The 24,759-nt window shown below is 42.9% G+C and overlaps 1 protein-coding gene across 16 annotated transcripts in view; it reads right to left on the bottom strand.

Annotated features, from left to right (window-relative positions):
• KCNMA1 (potassium calcium-activated channel subfamily M alpha 1) overlaps nt 1-24,759 on the bottom strand; it is a 775,994-nt gene that overhangs the window by 79,372 nt on the left and 671,863 nt on the right. For 14 of the 16 annotated variants that reach the window (XR_014249397.1, XM_082408745.1, XM_082408747.1 and 11 more), the window contains one exon: nt 19,808-19,901. Coding sequence is in view for 15 of the 16 variants with exons in the window: in XM_082408745.1 (XP_082264871.1) it covers nt 19,808-19,901 (94 nt within the window). In the remaining variant the exon portion in view is untranslated. Of the gene's footprint in view, nt 1-19,807; nt 19,918-24,466; nt 24,554-24,759 lie in introns of all 16 variants that reach the window. The other 2 variants (XM_082408748.1, XM_082408750.1) reach the window with 2 other exon arrangements.

Raw genomic sequence — 24,759 nt, forward strand, 5'->3', positions numbered from 1 at the left:
CCTGCGTTACATCTCAGAGGAGCTGAAAGATGCAGAGGAAGTGGTTGTCACTGAAGGCCACTCTTTTGCTTGCAGAACCCATCCTTTGAAAGATAACTACCTCAAACCACCACCACCTCCTGGACATGCAGGTGACCTTTGTCAGGTAGTAATTCTGCCTTTCTCTCCCGTTCCCCTTTTTCCAAAATGGACTTCACATCATTTTGTGGATTCAGTCTCCCTTCTTATGGATGTCTCACTCCTTCTATTCTCATTTTACCAGCTATCCAATCTCTCCATGAGACACACACACATGCACACACCCTGAAGTGTTGTTATAAGCATTGGCAATGAAGAGGAAGGAATAGGAATAGAGCCTCACGCTGACTGACTGGCATGAGGATGGAAAGCCAATTACTCGCTCTTTCTGACTACAACTTCTGACGTGATGCTCTTCGCAGTAAAAGCTTTAACAGGCTGCACTTTAAATATTTTAGCAATTTGCCCAATCAGATTTTGCTCTCCCTGGCTGAAGCCCTTTAAAGATTCAGCAGCATGTCACTTCAGAGCAGATTGACTACCAAATGCCCACATCTGGAATACATGATTTCAACACTAAACAACACCCTCTCTCCTTGCCTTGACAACTGTATTTGCACTAACTGTCCAATGATGCTCTCCCCCACCCCTACCTTCACCTCCCAACTGCCACAGTCCTTAGATGAGAGCCTCAAGCTCAGAGGCATCTTAATAAACTTGTCTGGAATTCTCAGAGCTACAGTCACCCTCTCTTGCCTTGTTTACTAGTGGAAAAGAAAGATGCCTCTACAGAGGCCTCCCCTCCAGTGGACGGGCAGAGCCTTACCAATAACCTCAAGAATTACAATAGAATCAGGCAGCTCTAACAAGCTTACAGCATAAGAAATACAATAATGCATCTTGCCCCATATCCATTGTCTAGATTCTATCTCTGATAGAGATTCTGCACCTCTGTTTTCAGGGAGGCATTTGGGTTTCTACAAGAATGACTGCATAAAATTAGGACAATGTCCCAGGCATAGTTGGCTATCTGTGCAGTGGAACCATTTTCCCTGAATAATCTTGTCAATTCAAGAGAGAAAATAAAACTAAGTTGAAATTCCAAAATTTACTGTAAAGTGAGTTTACCTTTTAAACCATCTATTTCAAGCATTAAAGAGTGAACTTTATTTAGTTCTTAGTATTTCTTTCTCTGAAATTTCTCTGATATTTCTCATTTGTATGTTCAGAACAAAGACAGTGGGATAGCAATCCCTCCTCTATGGTCCAGAGACCTATTATTAAGTCTTCAGGATCTCTACCATGGCCCTCCTAATAGGCCTTCCAATCCCACTTAAGATGGGAAGACTCTCACTGCATTTATTTATTCCTGAGAATTTTCTTTTAGGCTACACCAAATGACAAATATCATGTGAAGCCATCCTGCAAAGTTATCTTCAATGAACACGCTAGATTACTATAGGAACTGTCATATCTGATCTTAAAAGGAGAAGAACAGTTAGCTCGGAACAACATCTCGGTAGCTGGGTCGTTGGAATGTGAGAGGTGTTGTAAACCAGCAGGTCACCTTTCAAATACTGAGCTCAGTCAAAAATGCTAAAATAAAAAGGCACTTGCTGATAAGAATGGGTCACAGATCAGGGCAAGATCGAATTTGAATATTTTTGTCCTTGAAGACTCTTTAAGAGTTCTATAGATATCCACTACCCACCATAAAGAAGAGGTCTGAGAAAATGAAGAGAATGGACTCTTTCTTCCCAGCCCTAGAAGAATGTATTTCAGTTGGAAGAGGACCTTAATAAATTTGCCCTGAAGATACAGAGCCAGGTTGTTTGTTGGTTGGAGAGGAGGTATTATCTCAGGGAGATCTGAGACCTGCCCCCAGTGTATTCAGGATTTATAATCATATAATATTAGCAAGCAAGCAAATGATGTAGTAAGCTGGCCAAAATTCCTTTCAGAAAATATGTGCTTTGAGGGAGAGGAGATACATTTTGATTCCCTGTATTTTGGGGAAGGAATCATCCCTTGGTTACTCTGGCCTCCAACCCTCATCCTAGAAAAGTAAATAAGGTGGGAAGATGCCGAGTTAGCATCTCCCCAATCTCCCCACAACTAGGGCACCTGCCGGCCGCTGGTGGAGGACCCTGATGCCCAAGGAGATGGGAGGAACCTCCAAGTGAACTGGTAGGACATGGGGGGACTGAGGGGGGAGGAGAAGTGGAGGCCAGACTAGATTGGTGCCCCTGAGGCCGGGGAGATCAGGAAAGGCAGGCAGGAGGGGCCCTCGGGAGGAGTGGGAGAGGAGCATAGGGCTACTGCCCCGCCCACTCGGGCCAGGGAGTCTGCTGGGCCCCCAGGTGAGGTCTCCCGCCCTCTGAGACCAGGGGTGGGGGGCACGTCTGAGCTCCTAATGTTCCGTTGAGCTTAAGCCTCACCCCCGACAGCCCCCAGGGCCTTTTCCAGCCCAGTGGGTCCTAAGCATTGGTCCCGCCCACCGCCCAAACCTCACCCTTGCTTAGGCCCCGCTCTCCACAGCCAAGGCCTTTTCCCCCTTTTTTAATTTTCCTTTTCCCTCCTCCTCTTTTTTACTATTGTGGTACTGATGTACCTTCCGGTTGTTGATTCATCTATATTTTTATTTTTATATTCTTTCTAACATATCTATTAGTTGCCTAGTCTAATTTTATTTTTTACTTTGTTTCTTTTTTTTTTTTTTTTCTAACCACCCCACACGGCTTGCGGGATCTTGGTTCATAAGCCAGGGGTTGGGCTGAAGCTCCTGCAGTGGGAGGTCCGAGTCCAAACCACTGGACTAAGAGAGAACCTCAGACCCCAGGGAATATTCATTGGAGTAAGGTCTCACGGAGGTCCTCATCTCAGCACCAAAACCCAGATCTATCCAACAGCTTACAAACTCCAGTGTTGGAAGCCTCAGGCCAAACAACCAGTAAGACAGGAACACAACCCAACTCATTAAAAAAAAAAAAAAAAAAAAAAGTGAGATGGCAAAAAAATATGTCACAGATGAAGGAGCGAGGTAAAAACCTACAAGAGCAAATAAATGAAGAGGAAATAGGCAATCTATCTGAAAAAGAATTCAGAGTAATGATAGTAAAGATGATCCAGAATCTAGGAAGGAGAATGGAGGCACAGATTTAGAAAATACAAGAAATGTTTAACAAAGATCTAGAAGAACTAAAGTACAAACAAACAGAGACGAACAACACAATAACTGAAATGAAAAATACACTAGAAGGAATCAATAACAGAATAACTGAGGCAGAAGAACGAATAAGTGAGCTGGAAGACAAAATGGTGGAAATAACTGCCAAGGAGCAAAATAAAGAAAAAAGATTGAAAAGAATTGAAGACAATCTCAGAGACCTCTGGGACAACACTAAACACACCAACATTCGAATTATAGGGGTCTCAGAAAAAGAAGAGAAAAAGAAAGGGTCTGAGAAATTATTTGAAGAGATTATAGTCGAAAACTTCCCTAACATGGGAAAGGAAGTAGTCACCCAAGTCCAGGAAGCACAGAGTCCTATACAGGATATACCCTAGGAAAAACACACCAAGACACATATTAATCAAAGTAACACAAATTAAATTCAAAGAAAAATATTAAAAGCAGCAAGGAGAAAAACAAAAAATAACATACAAAGGAATCCCCATAACATTATCAGCTGATTTTTCAGCAGAAACTCTGCAGGCCAGAAGGGAGTGGCAGGATATATATAAAGTGATGAAAGAGAAAAACCTACAACCAAGATTACTCTACCCAGCAAGGATCTCATTCATATTCGATGGAGAAATCAAAAGCTTTTCAGACAAGCAAAAACTAAGAGAATTCAGCACCAACAAACCAGCTTTACAACAAATGCTAAAGAAACTTCTCTAGGCGAGAAACACAAGAGAAGAAAAAGACCCACAAAAACAAACCCAAAACAATTAAGAAAATGGTAATAGGAACATACATATCAATAATCACCTTGAATGTAAATGGATTAAGTGCCCCAACCGAAAGAGACAGACTGGCTGAATGGATACAAAAATAGGACCCATATATATGCTGTCTACAAGGGACCCACTTCAGACCTAGGGACACATACAGACTGAAAGTGAAGGGATGGAAAAAGATATTCCATGCAAATGGAAATCAAAAGAAAGCTGGAGTAGCAGTACTCATATCAGATAAAATAGACTTTAAAATAAAGACTGTTACAAGAGATAAGGAGGGACATTACATAATGATCAAAGGATCAATCCAAGAAGAAGATATAACAATTATAAATGTTAGGAGAACCTCAATACATATGGCAAATGCTAACAACCATGAAAGGAGAAATTGACAGTAACACAATAATAGTAGGGACTTTAACACCCCAGTTACACCAATGGGCAGATCATCCAAACAGAAAATAAATAAGGAAACACAAGCTTTAAATGACACAACAGACCAGATAGATTTAATTGATTTTTATAGAACATTCCACCCAAAACTGGCAGAACACACATTCTTCTCAAGTGCACATGGAACATTCTCCAGGATAGATCACATCTTGGGTCACAAATCAAGCCTCAGAAAATTTAAGAAAATTGAAATCGTATCAAGCATCTTTTCTGACCACAACGCTATGAGATTGGAAATCAGTTACAGGAAAAAAACTGTAAAAAAGACAAATACATGGAGGCTAAACGGTGTGCTACTAAATAACCAAGAGATCACTGGAAAAATCAAAGAAGAAATTAAAAAATACATAGAAACAAATGGCAATGAAAACACGACAACCCAAAACCTATGGTACGCAGCAAAAGCAGTTCTAAGAGGGAAGTTTATAGCAATTCAATCTCACCTCAAGAAACAAGAAAAATCACAAATAAACAATCTAACCCTACACTTAAAACAACTAGAGAAAGAAGAACAAAGAAAACCCAAAGTCAGTAGAAGGAAAAAAATCATAAAGATCAGAGCAGAAATACATGAAATAGAAATGAAGAAAACAATAGCAAAGATCAATAAAACTAAAAGCTGGTTCTTTGAGAAGATAAACAAAATTGATAAACCATTAGCCAGACTCATCAAGAAAAAAAGGGAGAGGATGCAAATCAACAGAATTAGAAATGAAAAAGGAGAAATCACAACTGACACTGCAGAAATACAAAGGATTATAAGAGACTCCTACAAACAACTACACACCAATAAAATGGACAACCACAAAGCAATGGACAAATTCTTGGAAAGGTACAATTTTCCAAGACTGAACCAGGAAGAATTAGAAAATATAAACAGACCTATCACAAGTAATGAAATTGAAACTGTAATTAAAAATCTTCCAACAAACAAAAGTCCAGGACTAGGTAGCTTCACAGGCAAATTCTATCAAACATTTAGAGAAGAGCTAACACCGATCCTTCTCAAACTCTTCCAAAAAATTGCAGAGGGAGAAACACTCCCAAATAATTTCTACAAAGCCATCATCACCCTGATGCAAAAACCAGAAAAAGATATCACAAAAAAAGAAAATTATACACCAATATCACTGATGAACATAGATGCAAAAATCCTGAACAAAATACTAGCAAACAGAATCCAACAACAAAGGATCATACACCATGATCAAGTGGGATTTATCCCAGGGATGCAAGGATTCTTCAATATACTCAAATCAATCAATGTGATACACCACATTAACAAATTAAGGAATAAAAACCATATGATCATCTCAATAGATGCAGAAAAAGCTTCTGACAAAATTCAACACCAATTTATGATCAAAACTCTCCAGAAAATGGGCACAGAGGGAACCTACCTCAACAAAATAAAGGCCATATACGACAAACCCACAGCAAACATCATTCTCAATGGTGAAAAACTGAAAGCATTTCCACTAAGATCAGGAACAAGACAAGGATGTCCACTCTCACCACTATTATTCAACACAGTTTTGGAAGTCCTAGCCATGGCAATCAGAGAAGACAAAGAAATAAAAGGAATACAAATTGGAAAAGAAGAAGTAAAACTGTCACTGTTTGCAGATGACATGATACTATACATAGAAAATCCTAAACATGCCACCAGAAAACTACTAGAACTAATCAATGAATTTGGTAAGGTTGCAGAATACAAAATTAATGCACAGAAATCGCTGGTATTCCTATATACCAACAACAAAAAATCAGAAAGAGAAATTAAGGAAACACTCCCGTTTACCATCGCAACAAAAAGAATAAAATAACTAGGAATAAACCTGCCTAAGGAGGCGAAAGACTTGTACTCAGAAAACTATAAAACACTGATGAAAGAAATCAAAGATGACATAAACAGATGGAGAAATATACCATACCATGTTCTTGGACTGGAAGAATCAATATTGTGAAAATGACTATACTACCCAAAGCAATCTACAGATTCAAAGCAATCTACAGATTCAATGCAATCCCTATCAAACTACCAATGGCACTCTTCACAGAATTAGAACAAAAAATGTTACAATTTGTATGGAAACCAAAAGACCTCGAACAGCCAAAGCAATCTTGGGAAAGAAAAACGGAGTTGGAGGAATCAGGCTCCCTGACTTTGAACTATACCACAAAGCTACAGTAATCAAGACAGTATGGTACTGGCACAAAAACAGAAATATAGGTCAATGGAACAGGATAGAATGCCCAGAGATAAACCCATGCACACACGGTCACCTAATTTACGACAAAGGAGGCAAGAACATAAAATGGAGAGAAGACAGCCTCTTCAATAAGTGGTCCTGGGAAAACTGGACAGCTACATGTAAAAGAATGAAATTAGAACACTCCCTATCACCATACACAAAAATTAACTCCAAATGGATTAAAGACCTAAATGTAATGCCAGACACTATAAAACACTTAGAGGAAAGCACAGGCAGAACACTCTATGACATAAATCACAGCAAGATCCTTTTTGACCCACCTCCTAGAGAAATGGAAATAAAAACAAAAATAAACAAATGGGACCTAATGAAACTTAAAAGCTTTTGCACAGCAAAGGAAACCATAAACAAGACAAAAAGACAACCCTCAGAATGGGAGAAAATATTTGCAAATGAAACAACAAAGGATTAATCTCCAAAATATACAAACAGCTCATGGAGCTCAATATCAAAAAAACAAACAATCCAATTAAAAAATGGGCAGAAGACCTAAATAGACATTTCACCAAGGAAGACATACAGACGGCCAAGAGGCACATGAAAAGATGCTCAACAACACTAATTATTAGAGAAATGCAAATCAAAACTATAATGAGGTATCACTTCATGCCAGTCAGAATGGCCATTATCAAAAAGTCTAGAAACAATAAATGCTGGAAAGGGTGTGGTGAAAAGGGAACCCTTCTGCACTGTTGGTGGGAATGTAAATTGATATAACCACCATGGAAAACATTATGGAGGTTCCTTAAAAAACTAAAAACAGAACTACCATATGACCCAGCAATCCCACTACTGGGCATATACCATGAGAAAACCACAATTCAAAAAGAGACATGCACCACATTGTTCACTGCAGCACTATTTACAATAGCCAAGACATGGAACCAACCTAAATGTCCATCGACAGATGAATGGATAAAGAAGATGTGGTACATATATACAATGGAATATTACTTAGCCATAAAAAGAAAGGAAATTGAGTTATCTGTAGTAAGGTGGATGGACCTAGAATCTGTCATACAGAGTGAAGTAAGTCAAAAAGAGAAAAACAAATACTGTATGCTAACGCATATATATGGAATCTAAAAAAAAAAAAAAGGTACTGATGAACCTAGTTGCAGGGCAGGAATAAAGATGTAGACATAGAGAATGGACTTGAGGACACAGGGTGGGAGGGGGAAGCTGGGGCAAAGTGAGAGTAGCATCGACATACATACACTACCGAATGTAAAATAGTTAGCTAGTGGGAAGCAGCAGCATAGCACAGAGAGATCAGCTCGGTGCTTTGCGATGACCTAGAGGGGTGGGATAGGGAGGATGGGAAGGAGTCTCAAGAGGGAGGGGATATGGGGATATATGTATGCATATGGTTGATTCACTTTGGTGTACAACAGAAACTAACACAGTATTGTGAAGCAATTATACTCCAATAAAGATCTATTAAAAAAAATGTTTTTACTGAAAAAAAAAAAGTAAATAAACAAGCCTGATGATCAATTGTCCCTCAGTGAAAAGAAAAAAAGACAGCTTTTTAATGTCAAGCCTCATTAACTAGGGTAGAGATTTGGGTACACCAGGTATCATCTGACACTAGGGCTGTAAGCCAGGATTTGCACTGGAACATCCAGAAGCATCAGGGAAGTCTCAGTGGTAAGCCACGCTGCACTCCGTACTTCCTGCCAGCCTCTCAGCCTGCCCTGGATCATTTAAATATAAGTCATCCAGGATGTTCCTAAAAGGGGCTGATCTGAAGACTGTCAAAAAACCTCCGTGAACAAAGATATTTCCGTTTCTGATCAGCCATGGTACCTGAAATTTGAACTTTGGTTTCTTGAATCAGCAAAGCAATCAATAAACATGAATCCCCTCTTCTGTGCCGGGAATGGAGGATACCGCAGTGATGATGGCACAGTCCCTAGTCAAAGAGAGAGTTACAATACAGCGAGCGAGAGAGAAAATGTCCATCAAGGGTTGTGATACACTGTGGTGTTATAGCCAAGTGAATGTACAAGGTGGTCTGAGAACACCAGGAAAGCTGTCAATTGCCTGGTATTTGAGTAACACCAAGAAAGGCTTTGCAGAGAAGATAACTTGTGATCTGAGCCCTGAAAGGTAAGGAGGAATCTCAGCATATTACAGTAACGATCCACTAGGAGCCATTCAGAGGATTGAGGCCCAAAAGAAAAGAGCCAAAGAAAGGCACCCAAAACCATGGCTGGAGATGTCGTATTGCCTGACCTGAGGTACAGAAGACCTGAGCTGTCCTCAGATGTGCGATGGGAGTCAAGTGGAAGAGGTGGATTCAACTGATTGAGTATATGACCAATGGAGCTCAGACCAGGGATTTAGACAGAGCCAAACTCAAGTTTCCAGAAAGGAAGAATGTTATACAAATGGAAGGTATTTTACAAATGACATGAGTTGTTTCCCAAGGCAGTGGATTTCTCATCATGTGAGACATTCCTGAGGAGCTGTGAATATAGAGGGGATTTCATTATAAATTTCATTATAAATGTTGGGTGGGCCTAGAAGACCTTTAAGCACTCTTCTCTCAATGCACGAGCGCTGGCTGTAAGGATTTTGGAAATACTGAACCACTGTTGGGTATGAAAAGGCTGGAGGGCGTGGAGTAAGCATAGAAAAGTTGTTTTGGGAGCAAAGATGGGAGATAAGAAGCACTGAAGACTGATTACTAGAACTGCTCCTTATTAACTAGATTCACTAGACGTCTGGGAGGAAACTTGGAACGTGATTGACTTCAGCAGCATGAGCGTCACTAGCTACTTTGGGCCAGACAGGATACATTTCCTTGCCATGTCTATTCCTGTAGCAATGTTAAGTGCCACAGGCTGGCTTAGGCTACTTGTCTACAGGGACTTCTCCTTCTAAATTGGACTTCATATTAATAGGAGAAAGCCCAAGCATTTGCCATTGAACACAATAGTGCTTTGGTTGGGGGAGGAAAGGAGGACCATCAGAAACCTCCCTGAACAAAGCCTCCCAACATTATCAGTTTACAAAACGACAAAGAGAATCACTTTCACAGGCTCTCAGGCAACTCCTTAAAGATTTAGTTGGAACCGAGGCCCAATACTAGATATTGCCTTTCATATCTTAACTATTTTATATATTTCCTCAACTCAGAAGGTAATCTCACCTCCCCCAAAATGGACCATAATTGATTCAAGGCTCATTTGTCACTTACCACTTAGCCAACGTACAAGCCTTATTTTAGGGTAAAACTATGAGGTGAAGTGTATCTGCTGTGTAGTTGTTATGGTCTGAATTGTATCCCCCCCCCCCCCACAAAATTTGTATGTTGTAGTCCTAACTCTTAGTATCTCAGACTGTAACTGTATTTTGAGATATGGTCTTTAAAGAGGTAATTCAGTTCAGATGAGGTCATTAGGGTAGGCCCTAATCCAATATGACTGTCGTCTTTATAAGAAGAGGAAATTTGGGCACAAACATGTACAGAGGGAAGATGATGTGAAGTCACGGGGAGAAGATGGCCATCTACCAGCCAAGGAGAGAGGCCTGAAACAGATTCTTCCTTTAAGGCCTCAGAAGGAACCAACCCTGCCAACAGCTTGATCTTGGACTTCCAACCTCCAGAACCGTGAGAAAATAAATTTCTGTTGTTTAAGACATTCAGTCTGTAGTACTTTGTTATGGCAGCCTGAACAAATTAATACAATAGTGCACCTTAAAGAAAAATGGGCACAGTGTACCAGATGTCACTCCACTGATGACCCTGGCTGTCCTTTTTGCACCTTAGGGCTCAGCTGTTCATTTAAAGGAGAAAAGCATCCTGCCATCAGTTTAGGAATACATGGAAACATACCAGAAAGACACAGTATCTCCATGAAAGAGTTTGGGTCACATACATACACAATTGGATCTGCTCTATCTGGAAGGGAACTTCTCCCCAGTCTTTAACTTATACTTGCATTTGAGGATCAATACTTATGACAGTCCAACCAAAGAAAACAAGAAACCCAGACACTACCCAGTTAATTTGTTCAGTGGAACCAAGAGAGTTGACCTCCCAAGGGAGTGTTTGGAAGTGGATATCACTGAGGGCAGAAAACCACGTATTTCTTTAGTGATTAAGTATACTGGCTCCAGAGCCAAAATGTCTTTCATCAGGTTTTGGCTCATCTACTACTTGCTACATTGTGCCTTGCCTCAGTTTCTTCATCTGTAAAATGGGAATGTTAAACAACATCATTAGTTAATGGATTCAATTTGAGGGTTGCCTGAGTAAAAGACATGGCATGCACTTAGCACAGAAGTTGACACAGAGCATGCCCTCGATAAAGGTTAACTACTGTTATTATTATCATTCTTTATACTTTGCTTAGAACTCACTTATATATTTGTAGCTGTTACCATGGTGAAAGGAGACAGGAAACAGAGAGTGGTTCAATAATAAAGGTGTGGGGTTCTCCTACTATTACCTTGACTACTAGACTACTACTACTACTACTGTCGCTACTAAGATGACTAGCCAGCATGGGTTGAGCTCTTACAAATGTTGCTGCGCTAAAACTTTTACCTACATTTTGTGATTTACTCATCACAATGACGCTTACAGGTAATTTCTGTTATTATCACCCACTGGTACAGATGGGAAACGGAGTGGATGAGTAATGTGGAGAAGACAGTTAGTGGGAAGAGAACACTGCTCTGCCCAGAGAGGTCTTCTTAACTGGAAGTCAGTGCAGCGTGGCCCCCATCTCACCCCCTCCCACTTGCAGGAGGCAGCTGGATCGCGCTCATCCCCCACTGCAGCGCCCCAAGCCACAGTGCCCCCTACGTTGCAAAAAAAGAAAAGCAGCATGGCGGGCATTTATGAAATGCACAGCTGGTGTGAATTATCAGTAGAAAATTTCCCCATGAGCCCCTGTCAGGACAACGTGCTAAGGAGAGCCTCAATAATCAACTAAGGCTGGGTGAGTTTTTGTCTTGTCCCAATATCTGAAGACTCCATTTAGGAATACTCACGTTTTTATAACAACCGAGGAGCCCCAGTGAGTTAAATTTTTCATAGCTATGCTTCTTGAATCTCAGCTCATACCTCCAAAGTCCGCAGCTAGATATTAAGCATGCCTGACTCCAAAAAAAGAATAAAAGATCATTGTTTTGAGGGTTTGCAGAGCAAGGAATGCCGCTTGCCATCAATTAATCTCAGGAAGTGAACTAAATGCCCAGCTACAGCAGACACACAAAAAGCTTGCCTTGAGGACAACAGCCTAAAGCAAAACCACAAATCTCTTTTCCAGCAAACCTGCTGGGAGGAAGCTGGCATTATATTTTAAAGAGCACAGTTCCCCTTGGAGGAAAATTCGAATTTTTTTGTGTGGCAGTGGGTTCAATGCTGGACTTCAGAAATTTACACTAAAGTACAAGTAACCAAACCAAACCAAACCGACAAACAAAAGGTATGAAAGGGGAAAGTTACCAAATGGTTTTAAAATTGCATCCTTTCCCTTGCTTGATTTTCAGGATCTCATTTCTCATCACATGATAAGGCCTTTCCTATCATTACAAGCGTCCCATCTAGATTGAGGCCAACTCTGCAGAAGTCTCCCTGGGAAATGGGAGGCTTGATAAAATTGGGCAATTTCTCATGCCTCTGCAGGCCTTTCACCCCAGTGGCAAAGACTGATTTTACTGAGTATCTGTTATGTCAGGCACCATAGTAAGGGTACCAGAACACTTCTGAAGCCTCCCGGTTTGCTTCAAGTATTCCTCCTGTGCTGTCCTCCTCCATAACCTCAGAGACAAACGTGGCTTTCCCCTCCTGGGAGCTCTTAACAGAAGTAAGATGCTCTTTCAGAGATAATAATTTGCACAACTATCTTATCCATTAGTCGGTGATCTTCTTCAGGGCAGGGAACTCCTATTTTCCTCTTCCACACATTTCCAGAACCCAGCAGAGGACCCAGTAAACAACCAACTACCAAGAGAAGCTGATGAATGATCTCTGATCTCCGAACATCTCTAATCATTCAACAGAAACTCCCCAGACCCTCTATGCAGACCAGAAAAAGTGTCCAGTGAGAGCCCCTTCGCCTTTGATATCTTGTAACAATTTGTTGGCGGAACAATCAAGGCTCTTGCGCTGCTTTTCCGCTTTACAGGGACAGTACTTGAAATAGGGCATCGCGATCAGAAGGGAGACTCTGTAGTATGTCTCTAACCAGTCAGGCTGCCTGGAATGTGCCTGAAGCCAGCTGCTGTAACTGCTCAGCAGACAGGACTCATGTCTGATGTACAATGCGGTCAACACAGTTGTTCTTAACAACTGTCTCGTGCTCCAGTGCCAGGGCTGAACATTTCTGTGAGAAGGGTCCCCATCACGTGAAGCTCCTCCCACTGCCCTGATTCCTGTAAGCGGTGGTTCTCGAGGCATGACCCCACACCAGCTGCCTCGGCATCACCTGGGAGCTTGAGAGAAATGCAGTTCTCCAGCCCAGCCCAGACCTACTGCATCAAGCTCTGTTTCAACAAGGTGCTCTAGGTGATTCTGATGCATGCTAAAATTTGAGGATCATTGCTGTGAAGGTTTGCCCAAATGGAGAGGCTTTGTGGTTTGAGGCAATCCTACCAAAGTTAGCAATGATTTGCAACATACGGACCGGAAGGCTATGGTTCTATTCAACGAGGCCGGGATCAGAGTGAGGCCATCGAGGGGCCTCGGTGCAAAACTGAAGGAGGAAAAAAAAAACAAAAAACTGAAGGAGGCACCTCACCCACCCCACTGTAGTCCTGGCCCTGCTATTCCAATGGAGAATGCAGCTCCGGTGACAAAAGTGCACCCAGCTCACCTGCTCTGACTCTCGCTCTGTGACTCTCTGGAACTTGAGGGGCTGTGTGAACACTTGATAGAAATTCCTAACCTGGAAGCCATGCACATGACTCTCTCTTGCTGACATCTACCTCCAAGAGCTAATCAGCAAATAAACAAGCATAGAAAAGCAAATGAAATATTCTTTCTTATCAAGTGCAATGCTTATAATTCAGTTTTCCACCCTCCTTGCTTCCCATCGCTTCTTCCACTGCACAGAAGACAACGTCGCAGGTAGTAACTAAGTCCTTCAGTGCAACGTTCAGGGGCAGCAGGTCACATGCGTGGGTCTCTGGCTGCACCAGCCACAGGAGACTGGAGGGGGTCTCAGGTGGTCTCCTCAAAAGGGCCCATACTTAGGTTTTCAGCGCCGTAAATGGCTCTGACTCAACGGATCTGCTTCTTTCTTGGGTGCATTTTATTTCTGGGTGAATTCTATTTCCTGCTATGTCGCAAGGATCCTGACTTCGGGATTCTGCCCTAACTCATCCTTCAAAGCTGCCTCCACTGTCCTACGTAATGCTCGTCTCTCCTGAGATGCGGCTGCCCCCTACTCCCCACCCCCACCTCCCCCAGATGGCCAACCTTGGAGCCACCTTGAGAAAACCTTCAGGCCACTCTGGCCAAACTTTCTGTATCTCTCTACTTGCATTTTTTTTTTTTTCCTGCCCAAAAAGTAAACAATCAAGAACTGCTGCTCCCTAGTATGTCATCTCTTGCTAGATAGCCACCGTCCTCAGAGCAAGAAGGAAATTACTGCCTTTACATCTGGGAGACAAGCCGGGAGAGCTGACATGTTCTTCAGTCCTGGAGGAGAGTGGACAACACGCTTCTGAAATGAGGGGACAGGATAATGACCCTCTGCTGTGTATGCAATGTGTCCAGGGGCGTGTGTCAAATCCACCAAGCCTTGGGATGATGAGACCCACCATTTCTTTCTTCTGCAGTCCCGTGAGGGCCTGTCATTTGCTATGTGTTTGTGCTTTAAGAGGTGAATTTACTTAGCTAAGCTGTCCTGGCCTTCCTTCTTCATTCTGCCCAGCGAAAGAGATTGGGAGAGTGGCATTCTGTCCCCAATTCTGAGTGGGCTCAGGCCACTTTGCCATTTTCTATCACTACAACCTTTCAAGCTGGCAGTCCTAACAAAAAGACCCTGTGAGAGGTATGCGTCAAAAGGGAGAGGCTGGGACTTAACAAGCAGATGAGCTATTTCATTTAATGGTCAGTTAGGGCCCAAGAGGATAATCTGTTTTACTCCAATCATATTTCCACTCTGATTCAGAAAACAAATATCTAATGTTTCCTGGGTCTTATGACATGAAGTTCCTTTCACAGCATTCAATATCTGTTTTTAGTGCTGTCAGTTATCCTTGCTAGCCTGGCTGGGGGCTATCTCTTTGTGTAAAGCGTCCACCCGACACACCCTGGGTAAATCCTCATAGCCCATGGTACCTTACACCAAGTCCCCTCTAGCACCTGAGGGAAGCGGCGCTACTGTCATTATGTCAGGAATGCTGTGTGTCCTTCTTGGGAAGACTGTTTAGCCCACGTCTGGTCCACTATTCTAAAGCAGACCCCGAACGGTTTGGTACCCAAAGGTACCACGGGTCTCCAGAAGGCCCTGATGGAGGGTTCTAAACCCGTCCTTATACTTTCATCAGTGATCCTCCCAAAACACAAGTTAGGGCACTGCCTCCTCAAAAACCAGCAAGGTTTTGGCCTATGACAGGAAAGGCCTTCACGACTGGGTGCCAGAATATGCTCATATTTTCAACTCCAGTTATGCAACTCTAAGAATGCCTTTCTCCAGCCACATCAAGTCACTTGCAATGGCCTGAGCACTTTCCTATTCCCCCCATCGGGCGGAAGAATGAAGCAGTAAATAATATGGGTTTGGAAACCAAACCATCTGGGTTCAAATCTTCCCAATTAGGTAAGACTTACTAGATTTCCTACTCTTTATATCTCTGTGACTCAACTTCCTTATCTGTAAAATGGACGAGAGAGCAATCCCTCCTCCTGGAACTGTAGTTAGGATTCCATGAATTAACAGGCCTAACGCTCTTGGAACGACGCCTGGCACCTAGGAAACAATGGACAAGGGTGGCTAGTGCTATTAGGCGAGAATTGTCCTCATCTTTCACAACCCAGGCTCAGCCTCCCAGACCAGAGGTGATGAGGGCACCCTCTGCTCCCACAGCCCATGCTGGTAGGTCTCTACTCTGTCCTTATTCCGTTTTGCTGTATATACTTGTCTGTCTCCCCCATCAAACTGTGAGCATTTTGAAGACATGTAACCCATGTAATTTGAAGAGTGTAATCCATCTTACTTTACACCCCTCCAAGACCTTCCACAACATCTTGAGTACGGTAGGCTCTCTCTAAACATTTCCCAGGTAAGAATTAATCTGAGGAAAGAAATAGAAGCAGGCAGCTAAAACGCATAACCTTTCGGGTTGCATGTGAGGACACAGTGTGGGAGCCTGGGCATCTTCCCCATACCATCTACCCACTGAAGACATATTCTCAGCAGCAAAAAAGCATCTGTGAAGGTAACTACTCGAAGGTGGCTGTGGGAAGAACCAAATGTAATAGTAACTGGGGCCGGGATTCAGGAATCCAAGGATCTCCTTCAACTGGAGTCAAAATGGTGTCCAATGAACCTTCTTTTTCCTAGAGAGTTTTTCTAGACAGATTTCACTAGAGAGTCAATGGGGTCTGGGGGGCCGCCAAATTAAGAACCCTTGACTTAGTTATTCAGAGACAAAGTTCCTGCCCTCTAGAGCCTCACAACCGAAGGAAGACACAGCTTTCCTGACAGGGCACAAACCCACTGGGTAGGGAGAACGGGGCAATAGGTGCGTGGCGATTTTAGAGGAAAACTAGGAGAGGCTCCTTAAATAATTCCCTGTTAAGAGACCAACAGGGAGATGAATAACAGGGCCCCGGTTACCTCCTCAGCCTGCTCCTTTGTGGGATTTGAAGCCAAAGGTCTCTATCATGACACACAGACCCCTGGCTTGGAGCACAGACCTCACCATTTGGCTCAGTCTGGCTGTGAGGGTTGTTTTCTGTGTCAGGGTAACTACAAAACATACGGCCTCGGGATCCAGACACACAAAGTGAGGCAGTTCATCTAATGATTGCACAGAGAGTTAAGCGACACTTAAAAACCAGGGTAGACCTGCTACCGGAACAAAGGGGAGACAAAGACCATTAGTGCAGAGTCCCTGTAGCATTTCCTGCTGGCAGATGGCTTGCAAGGACCCCTCACGCAGGAGCCTGTTTTATGTGCAGAGGCCACAGTGGTAAATTAAAGCCCAGCCCAGCCCATTCTGGGCTCTCGGTTTCTCTTGGAACTGTTCCTATCACTGCCCGTAGGCCACTAAAACCTGCTCGCATTCAGAATGATTGATTCTGCTCAAGCAGCAAGCCACAAACTCATGTCGAAACACCCACTTCAAATGAGTCATTAGCCTCCTTCATGGATGTTTCAGGTCACAGGGAACAGGACCTGGGAGTCCTATCTTTCGTACAGTAGAAAGGGAGTGTTTGAAGATGTTGCAGGGGAGGACCCAGAGAAACCTCAAGGTGGTACAGGAACCCCTCTGTTTTCTGTCAGTTAGCAAGAGGGAGCTAGAAAAAATAAGCCCCAGCAACTTCACGGCCAGGGCCAGGGATTCAAACCAAACCAAATCGCCCATGGGCTCTTTGTTCTACCCAGGAAATGAAGGGTAACAGAGAGAGGGCTCAACACCCTGTCTTGGCTCCCATACCAGACAGAGTCTGTAGAGTACCTGGAACACAGAAAGTCAAGGTGAAGGAGGAGTGTCTGAGACTTTCTGACTTGTCATGGGACAGCTTGTTCCAGCTGAGCAGCAGTCGAGGTTGTCGTGGGCTGGTGGGGTAAAGTGCCCTGGTGACAGTAGCCACGGCCATAGCAGCAGCCCAAAGGCACCAACACCAGAAACCCGAGTTCTGTAGCTTGGCAAGTTTCAGCTCACCGCCTGACCCGTGTTTAGCAATTCTGATGTACCGCGGAGCAGACAGCTCCAGCCTGGGATGACTGCCTTCCGCAGCCCCTCTCCGACAGGCAATGAAAGCAAGACCCACTTTGAAAATTCTCCCCCATCATGCAAACTGACACAGGCATGCTTTTCAAAAGCCCACAGCCAATCTGTTGATCATTACTTATTTACAAAGGCCTTCGGGCAGAAAGTCCTGTAAAAACCATACTTGTTACAGTACATACTAGCTTTTTCTGCTTGTGGAAAAAAAGTCCCCCCAAGGCTACCTCAAACCATCACTTTCTATTGCACATAAAATGTAGCATGTAACACTAAAGTATTTAATATATAGGGTATAATATATATACAGGAAAGGCATTTGTGTAGAAGTATGTTACCCTGGATTTGGTAATTTGATGTTTTGCTGAAGGCTACGACTTAAAGAAGCTTCCACCTCGTACAGAAGACCTGTCATCTTGGTACCCAAGAGCCAACAGAAGAAAGAAGTACCCTTAAGCAGCAAAACTTTGACACAGCTTTGAAGCATATGAAAACAGTATAACTCCTCAGAATTATTATTACTCAAGATCAGAGAAATGAGCCATACTTTACATAGCAAACAGGGACAGGGAATTTGGCTCCAAAGGTTTCAGATTTTTCAGACTTCTCTTTATTTATTTATTTGCTTCTCTAAATTTAGGCAAAAGAAAGCGCCTGGGCTTTTCTCTACTTTCGATGGATAAAACTATTAGCATGAGATGAGGCGATTACCTAAAGGTGAGTAAATGGAGAGCGGATGTGAGCACGACACCTCACATCATAAAAGGGAGAGGCTTGGCAGTTGGCACATTTTATTCCTCCTCATAAACCGTAAACAAGCATGTAAATCAGCAACACCCAAGCAAGACTGAGTGAAGGGAAGGCAGAGAACTGTTAAGGAAACATTGAACAGGAAGAGAGGATGGTGACGGAAAAGGACATGGGGCTGGGTGAGACTTCTCCTGGGACCTGCGTCCTCAACCATATGAAGACGGACTGTCCTCTTTCCATCCTAGAAAGGTGGTCATGGGGAGCCAGGAAGATGCAAATGCTTGGAGAAGGGGAGGAGGAAGAGGAGGAAATCGCTGTGATTTTTTTAAATCAATAATCAAAGGGAAGAGAGCAGCCAATGGTAATGAAAAGAAGAAACTATCGTCAAGATGGCAGGTGTTTCCATGGCAGGAACCATTTAGGGAAAGCCGTGCAAATCTGAAATCACTCCTGTTTCACTGAGGTGCTGGAGAGTTAGGATGATGGGGGAAAGAAGCATTGGGATTGGCAGATGAATCGAAGACAGAAAAAGGAAGATGAAAGATGAAGATTCCAAGAAGAGGATCCAACAGAATTCTATTGAAAATTGACTTCACTTGCCATTTCCTAGAGGAAGCTGCAGTCAAGATAGAAAGAAGAGAAGGAAGGAGGGAAGGAAAGAAGGAAGGAAGGGAGGGAGGAAGGGAGGGAGGGAGGGAGGAAGGGAGGAAGGGAGGAAGGGAGGAAGGGAGGGAGGGAGGGAGGGAGGGAGGGAGGGAGGGAGAGAGGGAGGGAGGAGAGAAAGAGAAAGAGAGAGAAAAAGAGTGCACACAAGCTCTATTTCATAATTAATATTGCTTTTAGCCTGAGCAGAACTGGATTACTTTTGAACTTTGCTTTGGCAAGTCCACAGATTATTAGACTTTTTTATCAGTCAAAATCAATTAACAGAAATTTGATTTCAATCGACAGGATAAAGAGAAGGTAATCTTCAGGTTCATTTTTGATTGTGATGATACATCTCACATATGGCCTTAAGTACAGAAAACAGTCCTCGGAGAGACTCCAGCAGAAAGAGACTTGCTGGAGGCAAACTAACCACATGGGTTCCTCTGATTGGCTGCCGCTGTCATTAGTGCCACTGCTGTTTAGGAACTACACACAGACAGGACTTGGTGACAGCTCAGACTTTAAAGCCTATGTATTTTTCAAACAGCTTTTCAAACTGTTTTTCATGACAGAATTTTTTCAGCTCTATCATTAACTGCTGACAAGCTGACAGAATAAATACTTCAGCCTTTAAGAAGCCACCTAACGATCTCGTCCCCTCCTCCGCCACGAGCCTGCTGGAGAGGGGAGCCTCTGGGCCTGGCAGGGTGGGGAGGGGGCAGGGACAGGAGATGCAGCGAGAGGGGGCCCCACCGCGGGGCCCGGGCCCCTCTCCTTACCTCATCAGCTTGGGCGAGGAGCTGGGTGAGTTCCGCATGCCTCCGTTGCGCTGCTTTTTTTTGGGTGACAGTGCTGACGGCTGCTCATCTTCAACTGGAAATACAGGCAGCTCATGAGATTATGAACAGCTTGAGGGCAGACTGTGCAATACAGGCAAGATATCAAAGGACACACACGCACGGCTCAGTCACTCACTAGGAACTCATGGCCATCTCTTAGGACCCAATGACAAAGACCAATGCGTTAGTCAAAGAGGCCGGCTTAGAAAAGGTGAGAGCATCACCTCTTGACACTCCAGCGTTTGAACATGCAATTTAAACAGACTAAAACAGTGTGAAGACACCCTGCCATTAGAGAGAAAAGAAATTATAATTTATCTGTACACCAATACATGTATGTGTGTATATACACACACACACACACACACGTGTGTGTGTATATATATGTGTGTGTGTATATATATACATATATATTATATATATATACATATATATATATATATATATATGTATATATATATGTATATATATATATAGGAACACTCCATCATTCTGCTTAGAATTTCTTTTTGGTTACTTTGTTTTGCTGGGTAACCAAATAGGTTTTCTTGTAACCAAAATCAGAAATAAAGTTGTATTTGAAGCAGCAGCATAAGAGCTGCCAGCTGGCTGCTTCTGCAAATGGACCAGTGTAACCAGGTCCTAATTCCTACATGCAGAGGAAAGAGCCTTGCAAGGAGGCAGGGATTGGAGGCCTTAACAGCCAATGTTTCAGTCAGTCAGGACTGGGAACATTGGTATGTTCTGGTTCAAGAATCCCAGCCCAACTCAGCTCTCGTCCCTCCACCTCCCAAGAGGGAGGGCCTGCGTGCATGGGATCCTTTCTTAATTCATCAAGATGGGAGGAAGGGGCTGCAAGGTTGCAGAACCAGGCCGGAGAAGAGCGCCCAAACGAAGGAGGAGGTGGCCACTGAATGCTGTCATCGCTGAGGAGGGGCAGGGGAGGAGGGCAGCAGAGGGGACTGGAAACCACAGGCTGTTGTCCAAATGTCTAAACCACAGAGATCACTAAGCGATCCAAAGTTCTGCTCACAAACAACACGGCACACTCTACTGCTTTTGCCCAAAGACACCCACTAATAAGCTTTGGAGATGTATTAGCCTGTATCACGTTTCTTTTTAAGAGAGCTGCTTGATAATTAGCAGATGCATGCCCAGCCTGTCACCCAAGGGCACCAGCAGCAAAATCCTAGTCTTCCTCTCCCCATGCCCCACAATACAGGCTAAAGCTGTAATGTCAAGAAGGAAAAATAGGATCCTCGGATTCTTATTGTTGACTGCAACACAGACGGGGAGGAAGCACCCCTGAAACTCGAAATTACACGCAGTTACCTTAAAGCTAAGAAGAGAAATATTAGCAGCGAGAACATCAAAAGAAGCTTGATATATGTTAAAGGTGTACAAGGCTGAGGTGGGGGGAGGAAATGCCATCTCAGCTACTTGATATTATCCAGGAAGACCCATATCAGAACATGCATGATATGGTACTTCCCTGAAAACCCTAAATAACATTTAGTGTGTTATGATACATGGTTCCAAAGAGATAATAATTATCCAATGACCCTCCAAATCTGTTTCAAGGTATCACTCTTGGTACACTCCTTTATTCTACGGTCAGTCTGGGGTTGTCTAACTTCTGGCTGACACAGGGAGAGGGAACAAGAATGTGGGTGGAGATGAGGGCATGACCAGAAGAAATGAAGGCAAAAAAGCACCTGCAAATGCCCACAGCCCTTACACGCTACCACTTGCTCCCCCCGTCCTGTCCCCCGAGAGGGCCAGGCTCAGGCTGTAACCATATCAGTCACTTAGGGCTCCAGGCAGGAACTATGTGGCCGGGGGGGATATCGCATCTTATCAGAAACAGAGTATCCACAGCAAATCACAAAGAGACTAAATAGCACTTAAAAGATTAAAGGAAATAAATACAAGCCACATAAATGGTATTGAAAAAAATCACTTAGAGGTGATATGCATCTCTCAGCAAGCAAACAGGCACTCTGAGCTTGACCTGCATTCATCTTCCTTTCATAGGATAGGGGGCCAGGCATCTCAGGCAATAATGGGGTAGAAAGGCAGTGAGATTGAGATTGAGAGAGAGAGAGAGAGAGAGAGAGAGAGAGAATGTGTGTGTGTGTGTAAGTGTGCTTTTGCACTTTCCCCACCTTAGGATGGGGTAGAAGTCTTGCATTGACTACCCCCATAATACAAGGTCATCTTTTAATATGGACCACTTGCAATGGTTGCACTGTGTTCAGGATGACCTAGATGAGTTGAGTAGCATGATGTACTAAATAACATGTGTGCATGTGAATTGATCTAGTAGGAGGTGGAAATTCTTTTCTTCTCTATCACACAAGCCTTCTTGTGTGATATCCAAAAAGGTCTTTTAGCTAACCTAGTCTATGTGGCTAGCTTTATTCAAGGCCACCAGATGTTGCCATGGTTTTGTCTAATTATACAATGAGTCTATAGTCATTAAGAAGTCACACTCACTGGCATTTCCGCTAGATTCTTAACTTTTCTTTTCCCATTTGCACTGGGCCAACGATACATAATCCTCTCCGGTTAAGTGCCCATTAACCTTGCACCTTGTCACTGTCTGTTTACCTGCAGTGATCTTCAGATGGAAGACTGGCAAGTTAATACCTGTTCGCCAGCTCCAGGAAAACACCTTGTTCTGGTGCTTAAAGTCAGGTCTCCTTCTATGCAAGGAAACGATTTATTTTCGTCGCAACTCAGAAAGATCATCCATCATAATCATACTGCATTTAAACTGGGATTTGTTCTCTTAAATGAAACGCATGTTCAAAGGTTTCCTCCTGCACTCATGGCCTGGAAATGCAGATCTTTTCCCTGAAGAGATGGGGGGAAATGTCTCCAGCTTAAATATACGAATGTTGTGTAATGGAGACCATTACATACGGCTTAGATCCCACAAGAGGAGCAGTGATAACTTCTGTCTCCTAAGTAGGATATAAACCATATTTAATTATTATCCTTTTATATGGATTCTATCAATTTCTGCATATTTAAAGAAAGCAGATCAAGGAAAACTTTTAGTTAAGCTATAAAATATAATTTTCATTTCATGGCTTCTGTGACTACATGAGAGGAATAAAAATGGAATTAAAAGGGAGACTTAAGTTTACTTTCATGAAAGACAAGTATTGAAGGAATGGGCCGCTACCTCACGCCAACGCACGTTTCCAGGTTCGTAGTTAGCCTGGTTTCTGGCTAATTACACTACACCCCTGTCTCCAGCATTTCCACTAGAGTCGTCCTGCTGTGGTAGCCGTAGGAAGATTAGATCTTTCAAAGGAACCTGACTTACCAGCTTCTTTAAAACACAAACAAGTTCAGGAATCCAATGTGGAATTTTTATAGGAGCTGAACTCCATCCAATCTCAGAATACTAATAAAATTCAAGGGCTTGTTTTTGCACATCCCTAAGTATAACACTTAATGTGCTGTTGTAACTTCCCAGTGCTCGCTTGTCTAATAGGCACCGAATCTAACAGTTTTACAGTTTGGGAAGACTCAGTGCTAGAAAAATGTCAGGCAAGTCTAATGAGCTTTCAGACCCCTTGGTTTGCGCTGGAATTTAATTTAAAGTTACAATGATGTTTTAACATGTTTGCTTATACTTGACTAAAGAGGATTCATTATTTCAATGACATAACCTCCAGACAATGTTCTGGGAATTGATTTAAGATGTGGTGGTAATTCCAACAGCCTTAATGCAGAGCTGAACATCTGTAACAACATTTTACTCAACTTTTCATCAGCATTCTGTTTTTAAGCAAAAGCAAGGCAACATCTTCTAGAAACACTGGCCAGAACTCTGGGCTCACTTCAAGATGATCATATACTTTACTGGATTTTTTTCAAAAGAGAAATCCCTCTCTTTATTGGCCTAGTTAGCTTGCAAACACTGTGTCAAGGTTCACCAATGCCTCTTTGTGGGTACTTCGAGTAAAATGGGGCAACAATTCCAACTTTCCTAAGTAGTCCAGTGCTAACGCATGATGGACCCAATGCTCAGCTCCAGCCTGGGGGCACATTCCTTTTTCCCTGTTTCCTCAACAGGGTTTAGGGGGGCGATGCCCTTTGAGACTTAAAGATGAGTTTGTTGGCTGCAGTTAAAAAATAGTTCAAAGCAAATTAACCCGGAAACGTAATAAAAGGCAAACAACCCACAAACATGAGTCAACTGGCTATCTCCATTACGTTATTAATCACCACATCTGGAGAAACCCACATCTGTACACACTTAGCAGATCATTAGTAACGTCATATTCACACTGGAATCACTCAGAGTAAGAGGCATGCAAAGTGGCTTGAACGCAAATGCATCTAGCTAACGGGGCTTCCGACTGAAGTCTCGTGCAAGCTGCTAGTTTGGGGTTAGGGTAGTTTTAATGATTATTGATTGCTTTTTATGGGTTTTCTCTTTGGTATTTTGCTGCCCAGCAAGCTAAATGCATGCTGAAATCCACAGTAGTACATCTTTCTTCTCCCACTGAGCTCAGCATGTTAAAGTAGAACATGGAGGGGTGCAGTTATTAAAAATTGGGATGGATTCCAAAACTCCTTCATCTGGCTCGGTCACAAGCCGAGAATTGTGAGTTGTGTTCTTGAACTCAAATGGGTCTTTGGGATAGCGTGATCTAGCTCCAACCTTGACTGCCAAATAATAACAAGAAAAGGAAACCGAAATTAATCCTTGGTGAAATTTTTCATTAGAAAAGTTCCAAACCAGTTTTAACATTGACTAGAACCATAGTCTTAAATTAAAATGGAAGTTTCCTCCCTCACAGCTGAATTGCAGGGTCTTTCTTTTCTTTTCCCTTGATGACTTCTTGAAATTCTTTTTGCTGTGTTATGTCATC

Source organism: Balaenoptera borealis, assembly GCF_965194805.1.
Source record: "Balaenoptera borealis genome assembly, chromosome: 10".
Lineage (NCBI taxonomy): Eukaryota > Metazoa > Chordata > Mammalia > Artiodactyla > Balaenopteridae > Balaenoptera > Balaenoptera borealis.